Source organism: Ascaphus truei, chromosome 16 (genome assembly GCF_040206685.1).
Source record: "Ascaphus truei isolate aAscTru1 chromosome 16, aAscTru1.hap1, whole genome shotgun sequence".
In the NCBI taxonomy this organism is placed as follows: Eukaryota; Metazoa; Chordata; class Amphibia; order Anura; family Ascaphidae; genus Ascaphus; species Ascaphus truei.
In genome coordinates, this window is record NC_134498.1 from 1,416,078 (window position 1) to 1,442,838 (window position 26,761).

Consider the following 26,761-nt stretch of genomic DNA (forward strand, 5'->3'; position numbering starts at 1 on the left):
GTTCTCCCCTCCTTCTCTCCTGAGATCTCAGTCAGGACCAGTGATCAATGTAGCAAGCCATAGGCTAAAGCCACCTTTGTTGTGATGCGTATACACTCACACATGGCCGTGTGAGTGATTTTGTATTACTTCCTTCCATCCTATTTCCCCTCCTATCACCTATCCAATTTTTAGCATTTTAGGCTATTGTGTGACTTACAGTACATTTTGCTGTTTCTGTTTTTGTTTTTTCTGGCTTGCCTTATTATGTCTTCTTAAAGGGACAGTACCTATTTTTTGCGATACTTATATACAGAGCAGATATATATACAGCTGGTCACTAGCCATATACCCATGTATGGTATTCAGCAGACCTACGATCTATCCTGCCCATTGTGCATTATATGACTCCTATATGCACCATGATGCCCTCGGACCACTGGGGATTTTTTTTTACTGTATATAGTATCACTTGTGTCATGTTCTGCATTAATGTAACATAATAAAATTTTATTTTTTCTTATATCGGTCCTTGTGGAGTACACCAGAAAGGTTCTTTGTTCTGTGTATCCTGTGGGCCACTGGTCTCATTGGATGGCCGCCTAGGGATACTAACATCCCCCAGACATACATAGTCTTCCTATTTTCCTCCGCATTGAGTGCAGTTACCAGGGATCTTTTTGTAAACGCTTGTATTCACATATGTACACATTTTTTTTTGGGGGGGGGGGGGGGGGTTCCAACAAAAGTTTTTATTGGGTGGACGGTACAGGCAAACAATATTCTAACAACCCGCTGTCGTACAAATCAGTAACCCCCCCCCCCCCCGTTTTCCAACAATTGCGCCAATCAGGCTCGCGGGGGAAACCAACTAACAAACAAGACACACAACAACAACGCAAGACAACTACAGACGGGAGATGGGGGGAGAAGGGGGGGAAGCCACAGAGCGGGACCCTCATCTCCTTCCTAAAGCGCATACCAATCCGTTTAAGCCCACAGCCTCAGGTCCCTTTTCCTCTACTTCTCTTACCAGCCTACCCCGAGTCAGGACAGGCACATAAGAGGAGAATGCATTTTGTTCTATCAAAGCAGGATGTTGCCGGCACTCACCCCTGGGATATCCGACTGGGCCAGCCACGGTGACCAGACCTTTAGAAAGTTTGCGCCGGTGTCATTGACCAGACTCGTCAACTGTTCCATCCGACATACTGTACATACCAAATTCTATTCCTAATTTTTGGGATCATGAGTAAAACTGGTTGCTTCCATAATGCTGCGAGTTCACACCGCATGGCTGTTGCAAAATGTGCAATTAGTTTATGCTCTGATCTGCTTAGCCCCCGGGTGCGTCTGATGAGCAGGAACAGCCAGGGGTCCAAGGGGATCTCGTGACCAAGAAGTCTCTGTAGCCAATTATTTACGTCTTCCCATAATGGGGCCACTTTGGTGCAACTCCACAGCATATGCAGCAAGTCTGCCTGCTCTCCACATTGTTTAGGGCACAATGGGGAGTAACCTCTGACAAACTTCGCCAATCTCATTGGGGTGAGATACCACCGCATAAGGACCTTATATGCATTCTCCTTCAATGTAGTGCATATAGAGCTTTTAGCCGCTGCCTGTACTATTGTGTCCCAGTCTTCGTCTTCTAATGTCTCCCCTAAGTCCGATTCCCATCTAGCCCTGTAGCTGAGTTTAGTGTCATCGTCTTTTGCAGGACAGACCACCTCTCTATAGATCCTAGACGTGAGTCCCATGGAATCTGTTCCTCTTGAACAGAGCTGTTCAAATTTTGTGCGCCTTGGGCGTTTTGGAATTTTGGTGTAGAACGCTCTAATCTGGAGATATCTATAAAATTCAGAGTTTGGCATCTCTTTTTCTGATTTAATTTGCTCAAAGGGTTTTATTGTAGTCCTTCCCTCCAGATGAAGGAGCCTTGTGAGGCCTTTTAGCTTCCAAATCGCGAGATCTCTGCTCTGCAGACCCGGAGCAAAATCAGGGTTCCCTACAAACGGGGTCATCAAGGTATGCTGCGTCGTGAGGGCATACCTGTATCTGGTAGCCTCCCATACCGCCAACGAACTGCCCAATTCGGATAGCGGTGTCTCTATGGTCTTAAATACCCGGTTTGGGAGCCAGATTAAGTCCTGTAGATTTACAGGGGCACAGCACTGTGTTTCTAATTCAACCCATCTGCGAAGATTTGGGTGCATGTGCCATTGGATTACTTGGGCTAATTGGGCCGCTCTGAAATACTACAACAAACAAGGTACCGCCAATCCTCCTCTTATAGTTGGTCGAATTAGTGAGTTAGATTTAATGCGTGGTTTTTTATTACCCCAGACAAATTTCACCATAGAGGACTGCAGACGGACGATGTCCTCTCTGGCCACCTGTACCGGGAGGGCCTGGAAAAGGTACAGTATTCTTGGCAGAAGGTTCATTTTTAGGCTCTGGATCCTGCCGATCCATGAAATTCCGTAGCCTGACCACCTTCTGAGATCCTCCCTCAGAGTCCTTACCAGTCTGGATAATTCCCCTTGTATAAGGCGCTATATTCTTTTGTAATGTGGATCCCTAGATATCTGATAGAGGAGGCTTGCCATTTGAAATTGAAATTTACTTCTAATAGTTTTTCAGTGACCTTAGGCAGGTTTATGTTTAGGGCTTCTGACTTTGACTGATTCATTTTGAACCCTGAGATCTTGTTAAATTCCCCTAGCAGTCTAAATACATTCGGCAGATAGGTAAGGGGATTTGACAGTGTTAAAATAACATCATCTGCATACAGGGCCACCTTGTGTGACTGCTCCTTAATCTGTATTCCTGATATGTCTGGGCTGAGGCGGATATGTGCCGCCAGGGGCTCAATACATAATGCGAAAAGAAGCGGGGACAGGGGGCATCCCTGCCTGGTGCCACTCTTTATCTGGAATTCCTCCGACAGGAAGCCCTGGTGCCTAACCTTCGCCGTCGGTCCCTGATACAGAGCCAGAATGGCGCCCATCATTCTCCCCCCTATTCCAAACACTCCGAGCGTCTCTCTCAGATAGGGCCAGTCAATCCGGTCAAACGCCTTCTCGGCGTCCAGACTTAGAGCTATAGACGGGATGTTTTTCTTCTGTGCCAAATCAATTAAATCTATTATCCGTCTAGTGTTGTCTGCCGCCTGTCTCCCACAAATAAACCCCACCTGATCGGGGTGGACCAGCTTTGACATAACCTTATTAAGGCGGTTAGCCAGTAATTTGGAGAAAATTTTAGTATCCGAATTTATCAAATATATAGGTCTATAACTTTTGCAGTCTGCTGGGTCCTTCCCTGGTTTATGTATCACTGAGATGGACGCCTGGAGCATCTGGCTAGGGATGGGGGCACCCGCTAAGAAGGAGTTAAATAATTTGAGTAAATGGGGAGATAGAATTTTCTGAAATTTTTTATAGTACAGGTTAGAGAAGCCATCTGGGCCGGGGGCTTTAGATAGCTTCAGTGTCTTCATTACCTCCATCAGCTCCCTTCCTGTGAAGTCTTCCGGTAGCACTCCCTTTCCTCTCTGCTTAATCTAGGCAATTGTGCATTCTACAGGAATGTTTTTAGCTGCGCCCGCGTAGTCTCCCCCTGCAAAACCTTCGCCCCATCATAGAGAGTCTCATAATAATTTTTGAATTCTGCCACAATTTGTTTAGGGTCATAACTGAGGTCACCTTTTTGTGTCCGAATTGTCTGGATGTGGAAATTCTGTACTTTATCGCTACGTTTATTGGCAAGGAGGGTATCTGGTTTGTTAGCTTTTTCATAAAATTTCCGCTTGGACCAGGACATTTCCTTCTCAGCTCGGGAGGCCAACAGTAAATTATTTTCGTTTTTGTATCCAGCCAGGCCTTCAGGGTCTGTGCTTGTTTGTCACCCTTATGTCGGGCGGACAGGTCGGCCAATTCAGATCGTAATTGCGTAATCTTAATTTCTTTTTCTTTTTTCCGCTTGCTCGCAAGCCCTATAAGATCACCTCGCAGTGTCGCCTTATGGGCTCCCATAGGGTGGACTGTGAAGTTACACTGCCAATGTTGTCACTAAAATATTCCCTGATTTTATCCCCTACATTTTGTTCAATTTCAGGGATCTTTATCAATAACTCATTGAGTTTCCAGGTCGCTCCTAGTCTGTCTAGCCTCAGTTCGGTGCACCGCAGCTCTACCGGAGCATGATCTGACCATGAAATATCATGGATTCCCGTATGGGAGATCTGAGAGACCATTCTATTGGATACAAAGAAGTAGTCTATCCTGCTGTATCTGTCGTGTGGGTGTGAGTAGAAGGTACTGTATACTCTTTTTCCCCCTGGTGTTGTTCCCGCCAAATGTCAACTAGATTATTTGCCCTCAGACCCTTGGACCATGCAGAGCGTGCTTTCGATCTGCTGTAGCCACCTGGTGTGCATCTATCCATAGATGGGTCTAGCGTCTGGTTAAGGTCCCCGCCTACTATTACACAGCCTTGCGCCAGCTTATTTAATGTTGAGAAAAATCTCTCTACAAAATCCCCCGTGTGCTCACTGGGAGCATATACGTTTGCTATGGTGACACGTTGGTCACGTATGTCGCCAACTATGATTAGGAATCTACCGTTTTTGTCTTTTTTTACAACATTAACATTCAGTGGTAATCTATTATGAATGAGAAGTTTCCAGGCATGGACTCCCCCAGTTTGTTATTACCCTTCCCGCTAAAAGTATGAAAAGTCAGCCTGCGAAGGCTTGAAAGATCGCCGCAAGCTAAAGAATAAAAAAGCAGAGACCCCGACAGCCCAATATAAAACTCACGGTTGGGTGACGCTGCACTCACTTCCAAATTCGTGGGAGCTGGAACACAGGCAGGCAAGATGGCGCCGATGGAAGACAAGGACATCATGGCGTGAGACGCAGAAGGCAGATCAAGTGGCGGGAAGAACAAGCGGGAACAAGACGGATCGGAGGAGAGAATAAGGAGGTGGAGCAAAGAAGAGTCAAGCACTGCCGGAGGAACAGAGACAAAAAGGAAGGGGAAGGAGCGAGGGGGAGGGGACAGCGGAAGGCAGGGGCAGGGGGAAGGGGAGATGGTAGCAAGGAGGAGGGGGGATGGAGGTAACAGGAGGGGGGATAGCAGGACCGGGAAGAGAGAAAGTGGGTGAAGAGAGGGGAAAGGGGAAGGAGAGGAGTTCGGAGAAGGGGAGAAGAGTGTGCAGAAATAAAGAGGAGGGAAGAGAGATAGCGAGAACAGAAAGCGGCGGGCTCAGACAGAAGCGGTTATTGCCCCCTGAGGTAATAGGTCCAAGTTGTGAGCGGGGAGGGACAGGGAGGTGGGGGAAAGATTAGATCCGGCTGGAAAATCATAAGGTTAAGGCGGCCTAGGGCCCCACAGTTACCGTTATTAGTACAGGTGTTAAGGAAGGAGAACAGGGAAAGAGAGAAGGGAAGTTCAGTTAAGGTACAGGAGTTGTTTAGTTACAAAAGCTGAGAGATAAGGAGGTGGGGGGTGGAGTTTTGGGTGCATTCCCGCCATCGGCATGGGGCTCCGAGTGGGCACCGAGTGGCTTCGGCCCAGGAGGCTCACGCAAGTCCCCACTGGGCTAGCGGACAAGGGCATCGGAAGGCGGAGGATGATCTTCCAAGACAATGCCCAGGCTGGACGCCCAGGAGGGGCAACCGTGGTGTTGGCAGGGGCTCGACCCCGGTCAGGCACCAGGAGTTTATTAAAGTTTTTGATGTGTGTATGCGTGACTGTCTCAATGTTCCTCCTATGTGTTCCCCAGTGTTTCTTTCCCCAGGCAGCCGGAGGGAGGTAGGAATGGAGCAGCACAGCTACAAGGGTCCCGCATGGATTAGTCCCCCAAGGTCAGATAGCTCACCGATAAGAGATTCAACATCAAAAATGGGTAAGGATGTAGTGATATTATCCCACAATGTGAAGGGCTTCAACAGCCCCCAGAAACGCTGGGTAGCTTTCAGGGACTATAAAAGATCAGACCCCGACATTATCTTGATCCAAGAGACTCATTTCTCCAAGGCGAACTCCCCCAAATATATCGACAGTAGATATAAGGTGTGGTTCTCAGCCTCAGCCAATAAGAAGAAGAGAGGGGTAGTGATTCTCATTCACATGTACACATTTTATATATACAGGTGGTCTTCGCTTATCTGATGCAATGCATCCCGCAAACCACCATCCATTAACGGCCTGTCGGATTGCGGGTCCATGTTACGCGGCGGTGACCGTCGGATAAGCCAGTACGGCATTGGACAAAGCGTCTGGTGGACTGCATTGGGCAGCGACGGATTAGGCATCCATAGGTGAGCGAGGACTCGCTGGACCGTCATTGATACAACCAGAGGAGAATGTCAGGCCATCTGTCCGTGAGCTGAAGCGAAAGTGTGTCATGCAGCAAGACATGATCCTAAACATACAAGCAGATTTACAGAAGAATGGCTGCAGAAGAAGAAAATCTGCATTTTAGAATGGTCTAGTCAAAGTAAGGACCTAAACCCCATCAAAATTTAAAAATAAAGGACCTGAAGCGAGCTGTTCATGCAAGGAAGCCCTCAAATGTCACTGAGTTGAAGCAGTTCTGTAATTACGAATGGGCCAAAATGCCTCCAAACCGATGTGAGAAACTGACCAGCTGACAGGAAACGTTTAGTTTTCGTCATTGCTGCTCAAAGGGGCGCCACCAGTTACTGAATCGAAAGGTTCACATAATTTTTCACACATGGATATTGAATGTTGAATCATTTGTGGATATATGCATTTTGAAAAAGTATCATGGTTTTTGTGTCATTTGTTTTCAGGTTAACTTTATCTATTATTAGGACTTAGATTAAGATCTAATAACATTTTAGGTTTAAAATATGTGAAAATTCTAAGGGGTTCACACATTTTTTTCTCTCTCGCATGTATGTGGTTGTGTAGCTGAAGATCCAGTGGCGGATTTTGAAAAATGCCACCCTTGGGTACTTACCTTGTGCCACCCTGTTGTCATGGCAACGTGATGCTGTTACTTGCCGCTAGTGCGCTTGAGCAATCGGCGCTTGCCAGCTGCTCGTGCACCTGCTGCCTCCAAATTTTGTTGCTTGTGGGGCCTAATGGGAAATCCGCCACTACAAAGACCTAAATGCCTACTTTTACATTCCCAGAATGTAATGATAGGTAACGAAAACCCAGAATACATGATATATACAGTATTTGGGCATTTTAAAAGTCTCTTACTTGAAATGTAAAGTTGCAATAAGTTCTGGAGCAGTGTCCATCAATAATCAGTCAAAACACGAAACTACTGGATGATTTGACAATTAGCAGGCTCCCACTTTTTGGAATATGTAAATGTAAAAAAAAAATGTGTAAGATTTTCCCTTTGGAATAAGAAATGGAACCAGATTTATCAATGAAAGAGAAATCCTTTCTTTCTATTTTGTGAACCATTTTTTTTGTACCCTTGGTATTTCAATAGGAAGCTAAAGGTTTTAGACAAGCAATTCCACCACATTAGTACGTTGCAATTGTGCTTTTTGTGAAATAATCAGGACTATCACTTAATGATTATATACAAGTGTAATGTATTTATTACAGATGTTATCAGAAATATACAGTTGCGTTGATATTTCACTTTTCTTATACAAATGTCTGTTGCAAAGGTTTTTTATTCCACAGCTTACAACGTTCATGGATTGTGAGGCAGTTTATTGTACATCATGAACAAGTATACACAAATATAGTTATTTGTGCATAATCAGGATCAGTCAGTATGTGTGTGGTAGAGGAAAGCCAGAAACAAAAGCTGAAATGTTTTATAAAATCATTAAGAAAACACAGTTTGTTCGACCCACCCTCCCCCACCTGTGCCTTCATACTTCTGTTATATTAAAAAATGATGTTTTTCAAATGGTGATGATTGCATATGGTAACATCATAAGACATTAAGCCAAACATAAATTAATGTCCCCCAGTCATTGCAGTCATCTGGATGTAACTGAAATGAAAAAGCTACTGGTCACTTACCAGGTTACATCGTTTTTCCCTCCCACACTTAGCATAATGAAGAAAAGATCTGTTACTCCATAAGTTATACATGACACGGTCTATGTTTCAAGACACTCTTGTAATGTTTTTCTATGTTTATTATGGACAAACTACGTGAAAGAGGTAAGAAAATACAAATACCCCTGTATTTCATTTCCCAAAAGGGAGGAAATGATAAATTATGCTTTCTCAAAGAGGTACAGCCAACAGAGTTTCAGCATAAACATGTTCCACTAGCTGTCTTTTTTTTTTTATTTTACTTTGTGGTTTAACATTACAGTATGTTAATATGTGGAGAACAAAAAATTGATAGATGAAAGCATAACACTGATTTATACAAACACTACACTACAGTATGTGTTTTTAATTAAAACAAGTGATGTATAAAAACGATTACATTTACTTTACAGTGGGAGATAAAAAACTGCATCAATAGCTAACATTTATGATTAAATACATCAAAGCTAATAGGTATTGCACTGTGTATTTTTGTCACAATGGAAGTAGCTTTGTGTGTGTGTGTGTGTGTGTACATACATGTGCTTACAAATAATACACACTGTATTTTTGTAATTGGCATCAAGAAAGATGCACACAGTAAATGGAACTAAACACAAGAAGGCACAATGTTTATCACAGTGTTTTATAGAGCCTCATTTTTTTTGCAGGATCGGGAATCCATCAAGATAACCTAAAACCTTTCAACAGGTATTTCCGCTGTTTAATCCATGCAAACGAGACCTCATGTTCTAGATACTAATGGTAAATGTATCTAAAATCTGAAATAAGCCCCTCCAACAATCTTTTCGCAAAGCACACAAGACATCCATATACACCACAAATTTTCAGCTAGCAAGGCAATACTTTATGATGGGACACACTAGTTAAAACTGGTTAAATGTCTAAAAATACAATCATATCTCTCGTGCGCAACACCATTAAAAAAAAATGTAATGGCCATTGGAGTTATGTAAGAAACGTATATATATATGTATGTTTAATCAACAAAATAGCAATTAAATCAGTTCATGAATGACTGTACAGAAGAGGTACATGCTGCATACTTAGGCTACAATTTTAAGCAGTATAACCAATACTATTTGTATTGCTAATGTAACTCTCTAATCTTTTTTCTTTTTTTTTCTTTATTGTAATCGTGCCCCAAGGATGCTTTTGAAAAGTTTATAAAGAGCACTGCTAATGCATACGCTTGAATTTCTTGGAACATTTCATCTCGGATTATGGATTAAAGAATACACACTTGGCTATGGTGAATCAGCAGATTCTTTTAGTGGGGATAAAGTATTTCCAAAGTCTTTAGAAGTATACCCAGAGAAGCTCAATTAGAATGAGTACCATATAGTTTTATATGCCATTTTCTGTAGTGCGTATCTATAATAATTCAGCCAGAGCCTCAATTTGTACTGTAAACGTTCATTATTTTTAAACAATATAATGGAGAAGGAGTGGCTCAGTGAGTAAAGACACTGACTGGCACTGAGTTTGAAGTAGGGGAACCTGGTTCAATTCCCAATGTCGGCTCCTTGTGCCTTTGGGCAAGTCACTATCTCCCTGTTCCTCAGTGCCTGTGCCTCACCAAAAACATAGATTGTAAGCTCCACGGGACAGGGACTGTGCCAGCAAAATGTCTCTGTAAAGCATTACGTAAAACTAGCAGCGCTATATAAGAACATACTATTATTATTATTACACAAAAAAATGAAATCTAAAATACCATAAACATATTTGTTTTGTTGAATTATGGTATTTATTATGTATTTACCCATCTGTACATGTTTGAAAACCATATCAAATGAAAGTGCTAATATAAATGTTTAGGTCCTATTTCAATGAAATCTACATAAAACACATCTTCAAGAGCTTAATTGGTTTATACTAAACATCATTTTTGTGACCCATGCACCCAGACACAACTTTTCCATTCTGAAAGTCTCTTCTATGTGTAAGGAAAATATCAAATAAATTACACAAGGAGTTTGGATGGCAGTGTTAGGAGTGAGTGTGCTTGATAAATTGTAAAAACCATTGGAGTGATCCTATAGAACTTTTCTTTTTATATAAAATGAGCTCACTGCAAGACCTGCACATCAGAATGACTGGATAGCTCTAAATTAATTAAATCTATGGAACAGTAGCCAGGTATGAAAAAGTGGCTTTGGTTTCCATTATTTTATGGATATCTGCTATTTAGTCCTTTTGTCTTCACGAAGAGCTGTACTTGTTAGTCAACCGGGAACTGCTTCGATCCAGGACTAATTCATGACCATTAGCCTTCCACTTTCCACTAGAACCTTTTTCATCCATTGGTGTGATGGTTAAGGTCGGACTCTGACACCAGCAGCATAGACAGGACTGGGAAAGAAATCATACAATTATTGCACTTTTACTTAGCTTTGACACCTCCAATTTTATTTATTTAGAGTAGAAGCTCTGTTGATATAGTGATATTTATTTGTATGGAAGATATTGGGGCATATTTATGATTTTGGGGGGGAAGAGAGTCAATTTTCTAGATGGAACAGTAAGATTGTAGAAACAAGTGGTCAAAAATAACTCCTCGAATTATGTCGGCTCCAAAATTGTTGGCTAACCATATTTTTTTTTTCCACACTGCATTTTATTGTTCAGCAGAAGTTCATTTTGGATCTCTCATGAGGTTTAACATGTTACAACAAACAAGGCTACTCAGCTGGTAGTATTGTAGTACCAGATAACGAGGCATGTCTGAGCAGCCCTGTGCTAGCTAGAGGACAAAGTAATAATGAATGTGAATATCCACATATCCACTAATTTATATATACCCTCTACAGTTTCTTTCACAGGAATAACCCCAATAAATATAATGTGCCCCTTATTCTTTTAAATCTGGAAAGAAAATGACTGTACTCTTAATTGTCGCAGCGTACATTAATACCACTCAAAATATATATATATATATGGTCGTCGATATGGAAAATGTGAGGTTATTTTACGTTTTGATTTTATAAAGGATATGGAGAAAATATGTATGTATCAGTAGCACAATAACATTTAGCGGGGGAAAACCTACTGTCAAACAAATAATTGCTTCTTTAACAGCTGTGGTGCTCATAGGCCCAGATTAACTAAGCAGCACTCAATTGGTGAAATTAACAATATGTTAACTGAAACAGGAAAAGGTGTTATTTTCTCATCTAATTCAGTAATTAGAATATGGTCAATGTAAGACATCTCTTCCTAGCACACAAGCATAAATAGAATCTGATTTTTACATTAAATTCAGAAAGCATTAGGCGGCGTCCATAGTTAGCGCGACGCTGCCACTATAAACGCAGCCTTAGGATTCATGAATTTCCTGCTTTTCTGCCTTATTATTGATATTTATACTTGTTTGAGATATTACTATTAACCCATTGGATGCCCCATGATGTACAGGGTATTTCATACTAAAAATGCTCTGGTATCTTCCAGCACCTAAAGGGCCAATGCATTATTAATATTGTTATCATGCTATTATTGCTATCATGATTATTTTTAACCTTATTACTATGACTTCAATAATGTTTCCCAGTGTTAATTAACCATAGTGCTTCTTAGCTAATCTTGGCTCAATATTATTTCGTTCCTCAGTAGCTCAATTGCATTCAATTTTACATACTGGGAGTATAACAAATAATTTTTAATGGGAGTAAAACATGATTAGCACAATGTTATTTGCTTACTGAGTAAATATACTGGTACATAATGCAGTGACTAACATGTTAACACCACGGTAACACCTTCCAGTAAATTGGCCCACGTGAAGAAGTATAACAGTTGGTACGTATGGGCCACAAAAGGTGACATTTTGGATGTTCTGTAACATTCAGTTTACTGAAACTATGAGATGTTACCCACTCTTACCTGGAAGCAGTTCTTGAATTTTCTGCTGACAAAGTAAAGAGCCACAGGGTTTATACAGGAGTTCAATGAAGCCATATTTATACCAATGTAATTCATGACCACAAAGAAGCTACAGAAGCAGAAAATGAGAGAGGTGAACAGGTTAGTGTTAGGTTAGTGTTAGAGCATGTTATTTATAAAAGTTGAGAAAGCCCATACTTGGGTGAAACGCGTTAGAGGTGTAGGGGATTGCTCCCCTCCTCTTGGTTTTTTAATCCATGTTCTAATAAAGTATTTTTAGCCCAGTCCAGCTGTCTGCATCTCTTTCCTGCATAGTGGTGCCTGCTGATCCACCCCCCCCCCCCTCCGGCAAGGGTGATTCTTTTGCAAGCATCTTTAAAAGTCTGACACTGTACTATTACACTGAGCCACTCTCACCACTGATTAATGGTAACATCATTACGATGTTTGGCTCTTTCGCCTCACTGATTGCATGCTGGATCTAGCACCAACTTGTTTGGCATGGAAGAACTGAATGATATATATATCTGAAGATCTCCTGCTAGTTCTTCTACAAGCAAGTAAAGGTGCGGTTACATCTAGCAACATACAGTTTATTATACCAGGTAAATGGAACTTCATTTTTGAACATATGAAATGTGACAGTACAAGTCTGTATGCTCTTACCTAAGAAGTTCACATCTGTTTGGATCTCTGCCATCATATACGGTTTTCTTCAGGATGCTGCTCAAATGAAGAGGCAGCCAGCAGAGAGCGAAAATCACCACCAAACAGAACACTGTCTTAGCAACTTCCCTTCGCTGAAAGACAACATGAGTAAGGTATTTGGGCCGAGATCCACAGGGTTAGTCCATTAACCTCAGGTTGACACTAACAGTGTGTCTTCAAAGGACAATACTTCAATGCTAAGTCATGTTTTCTCCTGTAAAGCGAATTGTGTTAAATACAGTATACAAGCCATTAGTGATAATGACATGCAAATTAGGTGTTATCATACTATGTCAAAAGTGCATGATGGTTAAAGTAGGGACTTAACGTTGCGGTAGTTAGGTCACAATCATAACTAAACTTAGATTTACTCACATTTAGACCCTGAAATAGGGCTTTTAAAGGGTCTAGGTGAGTGGAACGCCACAGTTAAGCATGAGCGGTTTTACATTTTTCCCCTTCTCTCAACTTGAGTTAAACACTTATTTCAGAGTAACGCTAAGACGGGCATTACGCCATATTACTGCAGGAACACAATGCTACACTGGCGACACGTTTTATTGAAGTGCGGCCGGTTCCGCAAGCCGGGAGATTTCCCGGCTTGCTAGTGGCATCCCCTCGGCGTGCCGCATGTCACCGATGCGCGGTCACGCATCATCGGGTGCCTGCGCCCCCTGCACGCGCGTCCAGGGCTCCCCGAGGGAGCCCTGGTGTCCCGCAATGTGGGGGACGGCGGCAGGGGGTTCCGGGGGACCCGGCGGACCCGGCAGCGGGAGGAAGAAAGCCCCGATCGGAGGGCGCTCCTCCGCTGCTTCGGCCCGCGCCCGGCACCCTCCGGCGTGCGCCAGGTTACTGCTGCGGCCGAGAACGGGCAAATGCTCGAATAAACTCGGCCGCAGCAGTATGCTGCAATAATGTGATGTTAAGGCTGTGCCAGTGAGATGTAAAACGGCCGTTGCTGCTGCATATAAGCTTGGGGATACACAATAATCCCACGTTCGTTCTTATTTTAGGTAATGAGCCCTGACTTAAGAGAGCTTGGTGGATCTCACAGCGTTTTCATTGTACTCAATGGCAGTGTTTGTGCAGAATATTACAGCATGACACATGAAGCCTACTACCTCTGTATGTACCCGTAAACTAGAAGAAGAGACCTGGAGGTTTTAAAACCTACTGTATGTACTGTGACAGAAACCCGGGTATGGTAATAAATTCCATATATAGGTCTCCCAGGATACTGAACAGTTTATATCCAGTTTAGGCTGAAAAGTGCAGCCTCAGAATGCATGCACTCCATCCCACAGTTTGGCAAGTGCTGAAACTGAGGGATGAGGGATCCAGACCAGAGTTTGTCTGCTGCCTGATTTCTGTCACCTGTCCTGCTAGTTAGAAATCGGGTATTTACCACACACACATTCTCACACACACACACACACACACACACACACACACACACACACACACACACACACACACACACACACACACACACACACACACACACACACATTCTCCCATATATACACACACACATTCTCCCATATATATATATAAACACACACACACACACACACACACACTCACATAGTTAAATAGTTAGATAGTAGATGAGGTTGAAAAAAGACATAGGTCCATAGAGTTCAACCTATGCTAAATTTAGACAACAGATACTTTATCCTATATCTATACTTACTTATTGATCCAGTGGAAGGCAAACAAAAACCCCCATTAAGGGTAAAAAATAATTCCTTCCTGACTCCAAGAATTGGCAATCAGATTAATCCCTGGATCAACATTCTTCCCATGTTTACTTATTTGGTATATCCCTGTATACCTTCCCCATCTAAAACGATGTCCAACCTTTTTTTGAACAAATCTATTGTATCTGCCATCACAGTCTCCATGGGTAATGAATTCCATATTTTAACTGCCCTTACTGTAAAGACCCAATTCCTTTGTTGCTGGTGAAATTTCCTTTCCTCCAATCTTAAGGGATGGCCCAGAGTCCTTTGTACTGCCCATGGGATGAATCGTTCTTTTGAAAGCTCCTTGTATTGTCCCTGAATATATTTGTATATAGTTATCATATCCCCTCTTAGATGCCTCTTTTCTAATGCAAATAAATCTAATTTAGCTAGCCTCTCCTCATAAGTTAGATTGTCCATCCCCTTTATTAATTTGGTGGCTCTTCTCTGCACTCTCTCTAGTTCCATAATGTCTTTTCTTAGGATTGGTGCCCAAAATTGTACGCCATATTCATGGTGTGGTCTTACTAATGCTTTGTAAAGGGGCATAATTATGTTTACTTCCCTTCCATCCATTGCCCGTTTGATGCAAGATAAGATCTTGTTTGCCTTTGCAGCTACTGCATGACTTTGGGCACTAATGCTAAGCCTGCTGTCTACAAGCACTCCTAAATCCTTCTCCATCAAAAGATTCCCCTATTATATGTCAATTTAATTTGTAAGTCACCTTTTTATTCTTGCATCCCAAATGCATAACCTTACATTTATCTGTATTAAACCTCATCTGCCATTTACCTGCCCACATTTCCAGTCTCTCCAAGTCCTTCTGATGAGAAATTACATCCTGCTCTGATTCTATTACCTTACACAATTTAGTATAATTTAGATCCCAACCTCAAGGTCATTAATAAACAAGTTAAAAAGCAGGGGTCCCAGTACCGATCCCTGAGGTACTCCACTCACGACTTTAGCCCAACCTGAAATAGTTCCATTTATGACAACCCTCTGTTGTCTGTCCTTTATCCAGTTTTCAATCCAGGTGCATATATTATTACTGAGTCCAATTTTCTTTTTTTTGTACACCAACCTCTTGTGTGAAACCATATCAAAAGCCTTTGCAAAATCTAAGTAGACCACATCAACTGCATTACCCAGGTCTAAAATCCTACTTACCTCCTCAAAGAAACAAATAAGGTTAGTTTGGCATGATCTATCCTTCATAAATCCATATTGACTATTACTAATAATTTTGTTTTCCATTACGTATTCCTGAATATTATCCCGTATTAAACCTTCAAGTAGTTTCTCTACTATATAAGTCAGGCTTACAGGTCTGTAATTTCCGGTTGTGATCTAGCTCCCTTTTAAAATATAGGCACCACACCTTCTTTACGCCAATCTTGTGGTACTGAGCCTGTGGAAATGGAGTCCTTGAGTATTAAATATAATGGGTTGGCTATTACTGAGCTTAACTCCTTGAGAACTCTTGGATGTATGCCATCTGGGCCAGGTGCCTTATTTACTTTATTTTTTTCAAGTCGCTTATGAACTTCTTCCTCAGTTCTTTTCCTTCTTACCACTGACCCTGGCTAAAGTCCCACACACGCATGATGCGCTCCTGCACCCATTCCTCTGAACGCCTCTAGAGGAAATCTCACACTCTCGCAGACTTACTTCACTACAAATGTATGCTATCCTGTTTCAACTTTGCCTTCTGTCAAGCTAAACAAACATACTTTCCTTCACTAATCAACATGCACAAGACTCTTCTCTGTCTTTGACTCCCTACTCAGACCACCCTCTGCTGCCTTTTCTTCATCCTCAAACTCACCTCAGGACTTTAACGACTATTTCAAGGAAAAGGTGGAATCCATATGTCAGGACTTCCCCTCTCTATCCCCCTCTTATCCTACACCTCTTCCTAACTCTTTTCCTGCCTTCCTTGAATCCTTTTCCGCTGTCACCAAGAAGGATGTGTCATTGCTGATCTCCTCTTCTCCCTCTGCCACCGGTCTTCTTGACCCCATTCCCTCCCATCTCCTAAAACCTCTTGCTCCTACTATAATCCCTATGCTCACACCCATTTTTAACTCCTCCCTCTACTCTGGCACCTTTCCCTTTATCTTCAAACATACAACCGTTATACCATTGCTCAAGAACAGAAAGCTTGAACCTACCTATCTTTTTAACTAGCGGCCTGTCTCCCTCCTGCCCTTGAATGTCTTGTATTCTCTCGCTTGCTCCATTTGCTCAACACCTACTCTCACCTACTTTAGACTATCTACAATCTGGCTTCCACACAGCTCACTCCACTGAAACAGCCCCCACTAAAATAACTAATGACTTCCATGCTGCCAAAGACAGAGGTCATTACACTCTGCTCATATTACTCGACCGCAGCATTTGATACTGTGGACCACCCTCTTCTCCTTCACATTCTCCATACTCTTGGTATTTGTAACAAAGCTCTATACTGGATCTCCTCTTACCTCCCCCATCGTACTTTCAGTGTCTCTTTTGCTAACACCTCCTCCTCTATCAATATCTCTGTTGGGGTACCCCAGGGCTCCATCTGTGGATCTCTTCTCTTTTCTCTTTACACACTCTCTCTAGGTGACTGTAACAGGGGATTAATCCCTGTTCAGGCAATGTGCCTCTAATCCAGCAGTGTGGTGGTTAACTGCTGATAGTCAATTAACCAACACCACCTGACTGATTAGGTTTGTTAGAAAAGCCTCCCTTGAGACAGGAAGTCAGATTTTGTCCTGAGTCTCACAAGTTGTGGGACTGACCATAGGAACAGATGTCTTGAGCCTGCCAGAGACAGCACGCTGCCAGCAAGTCACAGGGAAAAGGACTTCTAAAACCTGGAGAACAAAGAAGCCTTCCCCTACAAGAAACAGATACGACTTTACTTTCTAAGACTTTTTGTACATCTGCACATATAAAGATATATGTTTGGGGCTGGGAGACATGCTAATCTAAAGGGAGTTGTTAGTAGAAAAAATGGAGAGTGAACTCCAATGTTCCAATGCTGCAATCATATAAAACGCAAAAAAGAAAAATGCAATCACTGTCCAGGAGTAACTAGGAATGTCTTTAGGCAGGTGTGAGATAATAAGTATAAAGAAATAAAGTCAAGATGGCTATGAAGGTATGGGCACACCAGTCGGGGGTTAATATGCAAATGTGAACCAAAGATACAAAGCAGTGAGACCGCAGCCACATCAACTATTGATCAATAATAGTCCCAATAATGCTAACCTGACCCGACTGGTAATCCTGCCACCTATTCAGCCGTGTATTGCAATGAAGCAAATAATACCTTCTGCTACTTATTGCTATTTCAGGAAATAATAACAGAACAACTTGAATAAGTTATGAAATGTATTTTATTAAGAATAATACCTATTTGTATTACTGTATTATCTGTACTTACCTGTACAATTGCTTTAATACCTATGGTACCAATTATGCATAGTTGATTTTTATCTCCCATGATTATTTTCTTATTCTTCTTTTCTTCCATGATAGTCTTTTCCTTTTTTCCTTATTTAGAATTTCCAACATTTGGGTATTTGACATTATAATATGTTCGTTGTTTTTAATCTTTATATATAATCTTTATTTTTATTTTTTTTTCCTTCCCCCCTTTTTTGGTTAGTAGATTATATAGTTCATCATATGTTATGAAGTTTCTCGCTGTACCACAGACATGCCAGTGTTAATATGTTTTTCATTTCATGTGTTTATTACTATCTGCTGTGTCCAATTTGGTTTTGACCAATCAGATGTGGCTCACATGTATATAAGTTGTGTCTGTGTACTGAACCATATTCTCTTTGATAAAGTCCCATGCTAGGGATGAAACGCGTTAGAGTGGTTCTACTATGATGTCCTGCCTTTTTTTCTTAATAAAGTAATTTTATTTTACTAGCTTGTAGTGTTACTAGGAGTAGTGACCATCCGCCTTTCCTACCTCGTAAAGGGAGTTGTTGACTGCATAGCTTTAACTAGAAATACTCCCAAGTGGAACAGAAGCTGTGTTTGACCCCTTATTTGCAAAAACCAGGCGCAATAAAAGCCTTATTTAATTTCACCATAAAAAGTCTCCATTGCATAACAGTACCTCTGCACATGTCCTCTTACAGTGACCTAATCACATCTCTTGGGTTCAAATATCACCTCTATGCTGATGACACACAAATTTACTTTTCAACCCCTGACCTTACACCTGCTGTAGAGACTAAAGTTTCTGAATGTCTCTCTGCTATATCATCCTGGATCGCACTCTGTCGACTTAAACTTAACATGGAAAAAATAGAACTCCTCATACTTCCTTCCAAACCTGGCCCTACTACCTCCTTCCACACTTCTGTTGAAAGTACTATCATTAACCCAGTAGCCCAAGCACGCTGCCTAGGGGTCACACTTGACTCCTCTCTCACATTCTCCTTTTACATTCAAAGGTAGCTTAAACCTGTCGTTTTTTTCTTCCACAATATTACCAAATACGCCCTTTCCTCTGTTGCTCGACTGCAAAAACTGTGACACAGAACCTCATTCTCTCCCGTCTCGACAACTGTAACCTCCTTCTGTCCAGCCGCCTTGCCTCTCACCTGTCTCCCCTACAATCTATCCTAAATGCTGCTGCCAGAATCAATTTACTCTTTCCGAAATCTGTCTCAGCGTCTCCCCTGCTGAAATCCCTCTCCTGGCTTCCTATCAAATCCTGTATCACACACTCAATTCTCCTGTTCACTTTTATAGCAAAACCATTACATTTAATATTCAGGGACTCCATTTCCACAGGCTCAGTACCACAAGCTTGGCGTAAAGCAGATGTGGTGCCTATATTTAAAACGGGAGCTAGATCACAACCGGTAAATTACAGACCTGTAAGCCTGACTACAAGTGAGGAAACTACTTGAATGTTTAATACGGGATAATATTCAGGAATACCTAATGGAAAACAAAATTATTAGTAATAGTCAGCATGGATTTATGAAGGATAGATCATGCCAAACTAACCCTTATTTGTTTCTTTGAGGAGGTAAGTAGGAATTTAGACCGGGGTAATGCAGTTGATGTGATAGAGAAAGAAAACTGAGCATTGCTTCAAAAGGCTTTGGTAAGTCAGGCAAAAAGTGCACCCCTGAAGGAAAAAGATACAAAATGCAGTGGATCCTTGGAAAAAGCAGCATATTGAGACACAGCCAAAACCTGCGCATTTCAAGCGAATATACTGCTGCGGCACAGTTTATTCGAGCATTTGCCCGTTCTGTGCCGCAGCAGTAGCCTGGCGCGCGCCCGAGTGTGACGGGCGCGCGCCGAAGCAGCGGAAGAGCGCCCTCCGATCGGGGCGCTCTCCCTCCCGCTGCCGGGTCCGCCGGGTCCCCCGGAACCCCCTGCCGCCGTCCCGCAGATCGCGGGACACCAGGGCTCCCTCGGGGAGCCCTGGACGCGCGTGCAGGGGGCGCAGGCTCCCGAAGACGCGTGACCGCGCGTCTATGACGCGCGGCATGCCGAGGGGCGGCCACTAGCAAGCCGGGAAATCTCCCGGCTTGCGGATCTGGCCGCACTGCGATAAAGTGTGTCGCCAGTGTAATCTGATACCATAGGGGTATTCCATTATAGGCATTTCCTAGACACATTAGGGGCCAATACAGCAACTGGACTGGAGGTTTTGGAGCATCACATAGCTTTTTTTCTATAAGGCAGTTGATGTGGTCTACTTAGAATTTGCAAAGGCTTTTGATACGGTGCCACACAAGAGGTTGGTGAACAAAATAAGGCAAATTGGACTCAGTAAAAACATATGCACCTGGATTGAAAACTGGTTGAAGGTTAGACAACAGAGGGTTGTCATAAATTGAGCTTTTTCAGGCTGGGCTAACGTCGTGAGTGGAGTAACTCCGGGATCGGTACTTGGACACCTGTTTTTTAACTTGTTTATTAATGACCTTGAGGTTGGCATCGAGAGCAATGTTTCCATCTTTGCTGATGATACTAAATAGTGTATGGTAGTAGAATCAGAGCAGGATGTAATTTCTCTCCAGAAGGACTTGGAGAGACTGGAAACTTGGGCAGGTAAATGGCAGATGAGGTTTAATACAGATATGGTAAGGTTGTGCATTTGGGAAACAAGAATAATGTGGCAACTTGGGGATACATTAATAATAGCATGTTTTTGTATAGCGCTGCTAGTTATACGTAGCGCTTTATAGAGACATTTTGCAGGCACAGGTCCCTGCCCCGTGGAGCTCACAAGCTATGTTTTTGGTGCCTGAGGCACAGGGAGATAAAGTGACTTGCCCAAGGTCACAAGGAGCCGACACCGGGAATTGTACCAGGCTCCCCTGCTTCAAACTCTCAGTGCCAGTCAGTGTATTTTACTTACTGAGCTACTCACTCAACCTACATTGGGAGAATCCTTGATGGAGAAGGTTTTATAAGTGCTTGTAGACAGCAGGCTTACACTGGCGACACACTTTATTCGAGCTCGGCTAGTCCCACGAATTCGGGTATACCCGGGTGTATTGAGGTTTGTGACTGTTTTCTGCCCGAGTGCATTGGGTTATTTTCCAAGCAGGGATTGAAGCATTTTATTCCCGCTGGCTGCAATACTGCACAGTATATATATATATACTGCATTACAATTCATGAATTTATGCCATCTGGTAGACACGCGAAGCATTGCAGCCTATTAAATCCTAATCATTATCATTTAACAGATCAGCCGCCCGTCAGCCAGGCATGAACCCAGGCTGGGAAGGCAAACGCAACGGGGCTTGTCAGAGGTGAGGAGCGGCGCATTCCAGGTATCTGCCAGGTACATACTGGGTATTTGCTCGAATAAAGTGTGTCGGTGCAGTAGCAATAGTGCCCAAAGTCATGCAGTAGCTGCAAAGGCATTGCATCTCCATTAGAAAAGGTGTCTAAGAGGGAATATGATAACTATATACAAATATTTTCGGGGAGAGTACGGGGAGCTTTCAAAAAACTATTCATCCCAAGGGCAGTACAAAGGACTCGGGGGCATCCCTTAAGGTTGGAGGAAAGGAGATTTCACCAGCAACAAAGGAAAGGTTACTTTACAGTAAGGGCAGTTAAAATGTGGAATTCATTACCCATGGAGACTGTGATGGCAAATACAATAGATTTGTTCAAACAAAGTTGGACATCTTTTTTAGAAACGAAAAGTATACAGGGATATACCAAAAAAGTAAAACATGAGAAGAATGTTGATCCAGGGAATAATCCGATTGCCAATTCTAGGAGTCGGGAAGGAATTTATTTTCCCCTTATGAGATTTTATTGGATGATATGACACTGGGGTTTTGTGTTTGCCTTCCTCTGGATCAATAAGGAGTATAGATATAGGATAAAGTATCTGTTGTCTAAATTTAGCATAGGTTGAACTTGATGGATGTATGTCTTTTTTTTCCCAACCTCATCTACTACTACTACTACTACTACTACTACTACTACTACTGCTACTGCTACTGCTACTACTACTACTACTACTACTACTTACACTCTTCTGTTCCTCCTTACCTCTCAGCCCTGATTTCTCGCTATACACCATCCAACTCTTGCATTCTGCTCAAGGATGTCTGCTCTCTACCCCTTTTGTATCTAAAGCCCTCTCTCGCCTTAAACCTTTCTCAAGGACTGCCCCACACCTCTGGCATGCCATTCCTCTGAGTATCCGACATTCACCCTCCATATCAACCTTTATGACCCAACCCAAAACACACCTGCTTAACACAGCATATTAGTAGCTCTATGAGTGATAGTTTTACACCTCATACATAAACCTTGGCCCCTTGCAGACGCACTTACCAGAACACCCTCCTACAGTCTCTGTACATCCTTCCTACCAACCAATTAGGAGCTATATATAAAATATATATGTATTTTGAAAAGCTTGGGATGTATTTAACCCTTTTAGTGCTGGAGGTGTCAACAATTGTTTGAAGCTTGCAATTAAATAATTCCAATGCCTATAAATAGGTGAGACCTGTCCATATTCCTTTTTTAATTTTTTATATCCTACCTGCTTTAAGTGATCATTCAGGGCTATCCGCATACCATTCGTCTTGTTCAGCATCTCACAAGACATTAGGGTGTAGAAAACTCCTGTACAGGCCAGGGGCAGGCAGAAGTAGAAACCAAATAGCCACCAAACCTTGACTTCTTTGTAAAACTAAAACCAAGAGAAAGGATGATATCACAATGACATCTACAAACCTGGAAGTTATATAAGTTTCGTTGCAGACTTACACTGCCAAATGTGAGGCTATCCATTGTTTTGTATGTCACGCAATCACGAGGTGTTCACATTGTATATGTTATTTATCACTGTACAGTGTTATACTGTATATAGCCATGTATCCCCTTGGCTACAAATCTGCCCTGCCTAACACATAAGCCCTAGTTCCAGCGCAGGCAACATTAGGGTTAAATCTATGCCCTTGCTGCTGCAGCAGTAAACCTTTAGTGACATGGGGGGGGGGGGGCTAAGTAAAGCCTATTTGCTGCCCTATCAGTGGCTCAGACCTAGGACCCTCCCACTGGGTACAAAAGGGGCTGCAGATCCAAATTTAGAGTTGTTGGAAGTGTGGAGCCAGAGCTCTTTCCACCTTTCTTCCCCTCCCGCAATGGAGTGGGATACTATCTCTTACTCCACCAGGGAGTAGGGGAGCAGAGGATAGACCTTTTGGGGCCTCCAAGCCCTGGGGGTTGAGTCCAGGGAACCTAAGAAAAGTGTACCTGTTGTATGCTGTATACGGATGTACAATAATAAAAACTAGTTGCTGCTTTTATACACCTTAAAAGGTAAAGGAAAGGTTCCTTAGAAACAGTGCTTCAGCAAAATGGGGTACAATGGCAATGGTTGCTCAAAAATGTAGATGAACAGGTTAGGACAAGGTTAATTAAGTAATACAGAGTATTGGACCCAGTGCATCATAAAGCAGGGAGTGATATAAAAGATTAATCTGTCTTTGGTGAGGACACATCTGTAATGCTAGAAAAGCACCTCACCAGACAAAAAATCTCTCTTACCTGCGGCACTGTTACTGGTCAGCAACTCCCCTGAATCCATGAGTGGGGAGAATCAAACTCTTTTGGAAACCTTGATCCATCTTGTGCGTGCATCACGCTGAGTAGGTAAGTATATAGAGAATTATCCAAGGATAGCAGCGGAGCACAGCTGAAGGACGGGATCAACACCAGCAATGAAAGGGTTAAAATTCTTCTTTATTGTAACATGGTGCAGTGGGGGAGACAGCAACAACTCTAACGCATTTCAGGCTATGCAGCCCTTTTTCAAAGAGTGAAATCGCGTCTCCACTACTCGCAGTTTTGAAGGGGAAACCCCGCCCACTTTTCCCAGAGATGCCGTGCGGTTTTCGCGCGAATGCTATTAGCTCTCTGGTTGGTCAGAATAGACCTCCAACTGGGAGCTGGATCGAAGAGGCGTCTCTGGTAGCTGCAGATACCAGCTAGCCTTCTGTTTGGTCAGAGTTAGTCTCCAATCAGATTACTGATTTAGAGATGCATCTTTGGTGGTCAGGGTTACCCGTTCAGCCGCGGGAGTGGGGGAAATAACAAAGGGTAAAACATACAATTGTGAATGACAACACAAATATAAAAATAAAAATCAATGACAACGCAATCAATTTCCTCATATGGATAGATTCAGGATATGGAATAGCCTAAGGTATATTATTGATGTACACTGTATGGTTACAGCTCCCAGTTCGATCCAGCTCCCAGTTGGAGGTCTATTCTGAACAACCAGAGAGCTAATAGCATTCGCGCGAAAACCGCACGGCATCTCTGGGAAAAGTGGGCAGGGTTTCCCCTTCAAAACTGCGAGTAGTGGAGACGCGATTTCACTCTTTGAAAAAGGGCTGCATAGCCTGAAACGCGTTAGAGTTGTTGCTGTCTCCCCCACTGCACCATGTTACAATAAAGAAGAATTTTAACCCTTTCATTGCTGGTGTTGATCCCGTCCTTCAGCTGTGCTCCGCTGCTATCCTTGGATAATTCTCTATATGCTTTTATACACCTGCCTATGACTGCAGTTTATCAGGGAGAGTGAAAGAAGGTTTTCCTGCAGGACCTGCACCAAGCTTTGCTGGGGCCTGCTGGAAATGGAGGCAATGCACCCAGAAAGAGCTGAGAATATCCTGAAAGCCTGTCCTGTCTTCCCCACTACCATCGGCGGACACTCAGCAATCCTCTAAGCCTCACAGGTACAGCACAACGAGAGTACAGGTAATAGTGACATCTCCCAGAGGGCGGGGGAACACCAGTTACATTTATAAGAGTGTATATTGTCATATTTACTAATGGATATGTAAAGGTTACTTTACCGTCATAAAAACTGAAGTTTGCTCTGACGACAACATGCAGACCCACATAGTTTGCTCCCGAAAGTCCAGCTTCACCATGTCAAACGCAATGGCTTCTGGGATAGCCAGAATGATTGCCACAGCCCAGATCAGTGTCAGTTCAACAGCTTTCCAAACAGGGATCCCGATGCCCTGAATTCGACTCCAGGAAGCCACCGCTCTATACCTGCCAGCAAATCAAATACAAGTATATCAAAGTTAGGACTGTGTTTCATTTGATTTCAATGTGTTGATGACATAGATTGGTACAGTGGTGCAGTAATTTGACTGTACCAGAAGAAATCCAGATTCATTACAAGTAGTGATACATTTTACCGGACTAACATTAGAGTGCTTAATACAGTATGTGTAGTTGTACATAATATTCCCAATATATCAATACAACTACTTATGAGGAATAATCCTGGATTATTTGTTGATTCTGATATATATCTTCCGTTGTTCATAAAAATCTTTAACATTTAGTCTCAAATAGAACTGGCTAGAATACATATTGCCTTTTTTTTTTTTTTATCAGGAAATACAATACAATTAACTGTTCATTAAAAGTATTTTAAAGGTAATAATGCCTATACTATTTTTTAGGTATGGATAAAAATGACAGAAACTTGTTTTGACATTTAACTACAGCTGTAGCTGCCATTATTGTATCACCTAACATGCCAAAATATCAGGGATAAAATCAAGGTACGCGTTATATTCGTTTGAGTGGAGCTGTTCCCTAATCTATGTTATGGATTTACTGCCACAGCATGTTAGTGAGAACAATAACAGCCACAACACCAACAGCAATACATTCATGTTTAACTGTCATGTTGTTTTAGTAATATCACAACCTGCAAACAATGTATTTCTTCTGTCATAAACACATACAGTATTTGTACATGAGTATAACATTAATAACACTTGAGAGAGAGTCATTTGTAAATAGTTTATAACTATGCTAATTAGCAAAGGTATTTCTATAGTGGCTGAAATGGTCTAAAAGTCGGGGCCAACCTCTTTCCTAAAAGCAAAATTATCAACATACGGATGCGTTCATTAACCTCCGATATGGGCTATCACATCGCAATCCTGCGTTAAATGCCATTCAAGTCAATTGTGAGAGACTGTACTGTACATATTACCGCGCTCCTCCCTATAGAAATTTGCTTCTGGTTAAAAGATAGGCCTTACATATAGAAAAACAAACACCGACTCCTGCGCTCCTACCAATTAGGTTGAAATAAAATAGTGATCTCATGAATAAGGCTTATTTTGGGAAATCCTTTGGCCAAAGTGTTATAAACCTAATTTGTAGGAACAGAGGAATCGTTCTTTTTGTTATTCAAGTCAATTGCAGTAAATGCAGAATAGTGATGCGAAGACGCGTATTGGAGCTTTGTGAGTTCCGTTGATTATGCTATTTAGAACAGTTGCATTGTGAAACTGTTAGAGCTGTCTGAACAGGGACACAATGCTTGACTCACACTAACAGCATTGCCTCTTTTTACTTAACAGGCCTGAAGTGCTGGATAACTGATATTAACCAAAGTTAAGGTCAGAATTTCTTTTCAAACCATGCTGTAATAATATCTGCCCCATTCCTCATAGCACACCACATTTTTATTCTACGGAAGGCTCCAGATTCATCATCAAGTGCTAGTTTATAGCATTAAACCTTTTTAATTATTCAGAATGTTGTGAGACGATTTCAGTTCAATTAATTTCAATGCATCTGGCCTCTTCTCTGGAAAACTGCTTCACAATATATTAAATGAGGCTGCTTGAAATTAATCTCAACACACTTTAGCCTCTCAAATCTTTCAGCAGCATAAATTCCATCACAAAATGAAAGTGATAATTTATAACCTGGTTTTATAATTTTACTCGAAAGCATTATAATGGTAGCCTTCTGATAAATAAAAATAGTGGATTATTAGAGGTACAGTTACATTAATTGCTAAAAGAT

At 42.1% G+C, this 26,761-nt stretch overlaps 1 protein-coding gene across 2 annotated transcripts in view; it reads right to left on the minus strand.

Annotated features, from left to right (window-relative positions):
• Nucleotides 1-8,238: 8,238 nt before the first annotated feature.
• Nucleotides 8,239-26,761, minus strand: part of LOC142467253 (endothelin receptor type B-like) — a 55,025-nt gene continuing 36,502 nt past the window's right edge. For both annotated transcript variants that reach the window (XM_075572709.1, XM_075572710.1), the window contains exons 4-8: nt 24,772-24,976; nt 22,446-22,595; nt 12,600-12,733; nt 11,934-12,042; nt 8,239-10,403 (exon numbers count right to left, since the gene is read on the minus strand). In XM_075572709.1, coding sequence (XP_075428824.1) covers nt 10,254-10,403; nt 11,934-12,042; nt 12,600-12,733; nt 22,446-22,595; nt 24,772-24,976 — 748 coding nt within the window. In that variant the 3' untranslated portion in view covers nt 8,239-10,253. The remainder of the gene's footprint in view (nt 10,404-11,933; nt 12,043-12,599; nt 12,734-22,445; nt 22,596-24,771; nt 24,977-26,761) is intronic.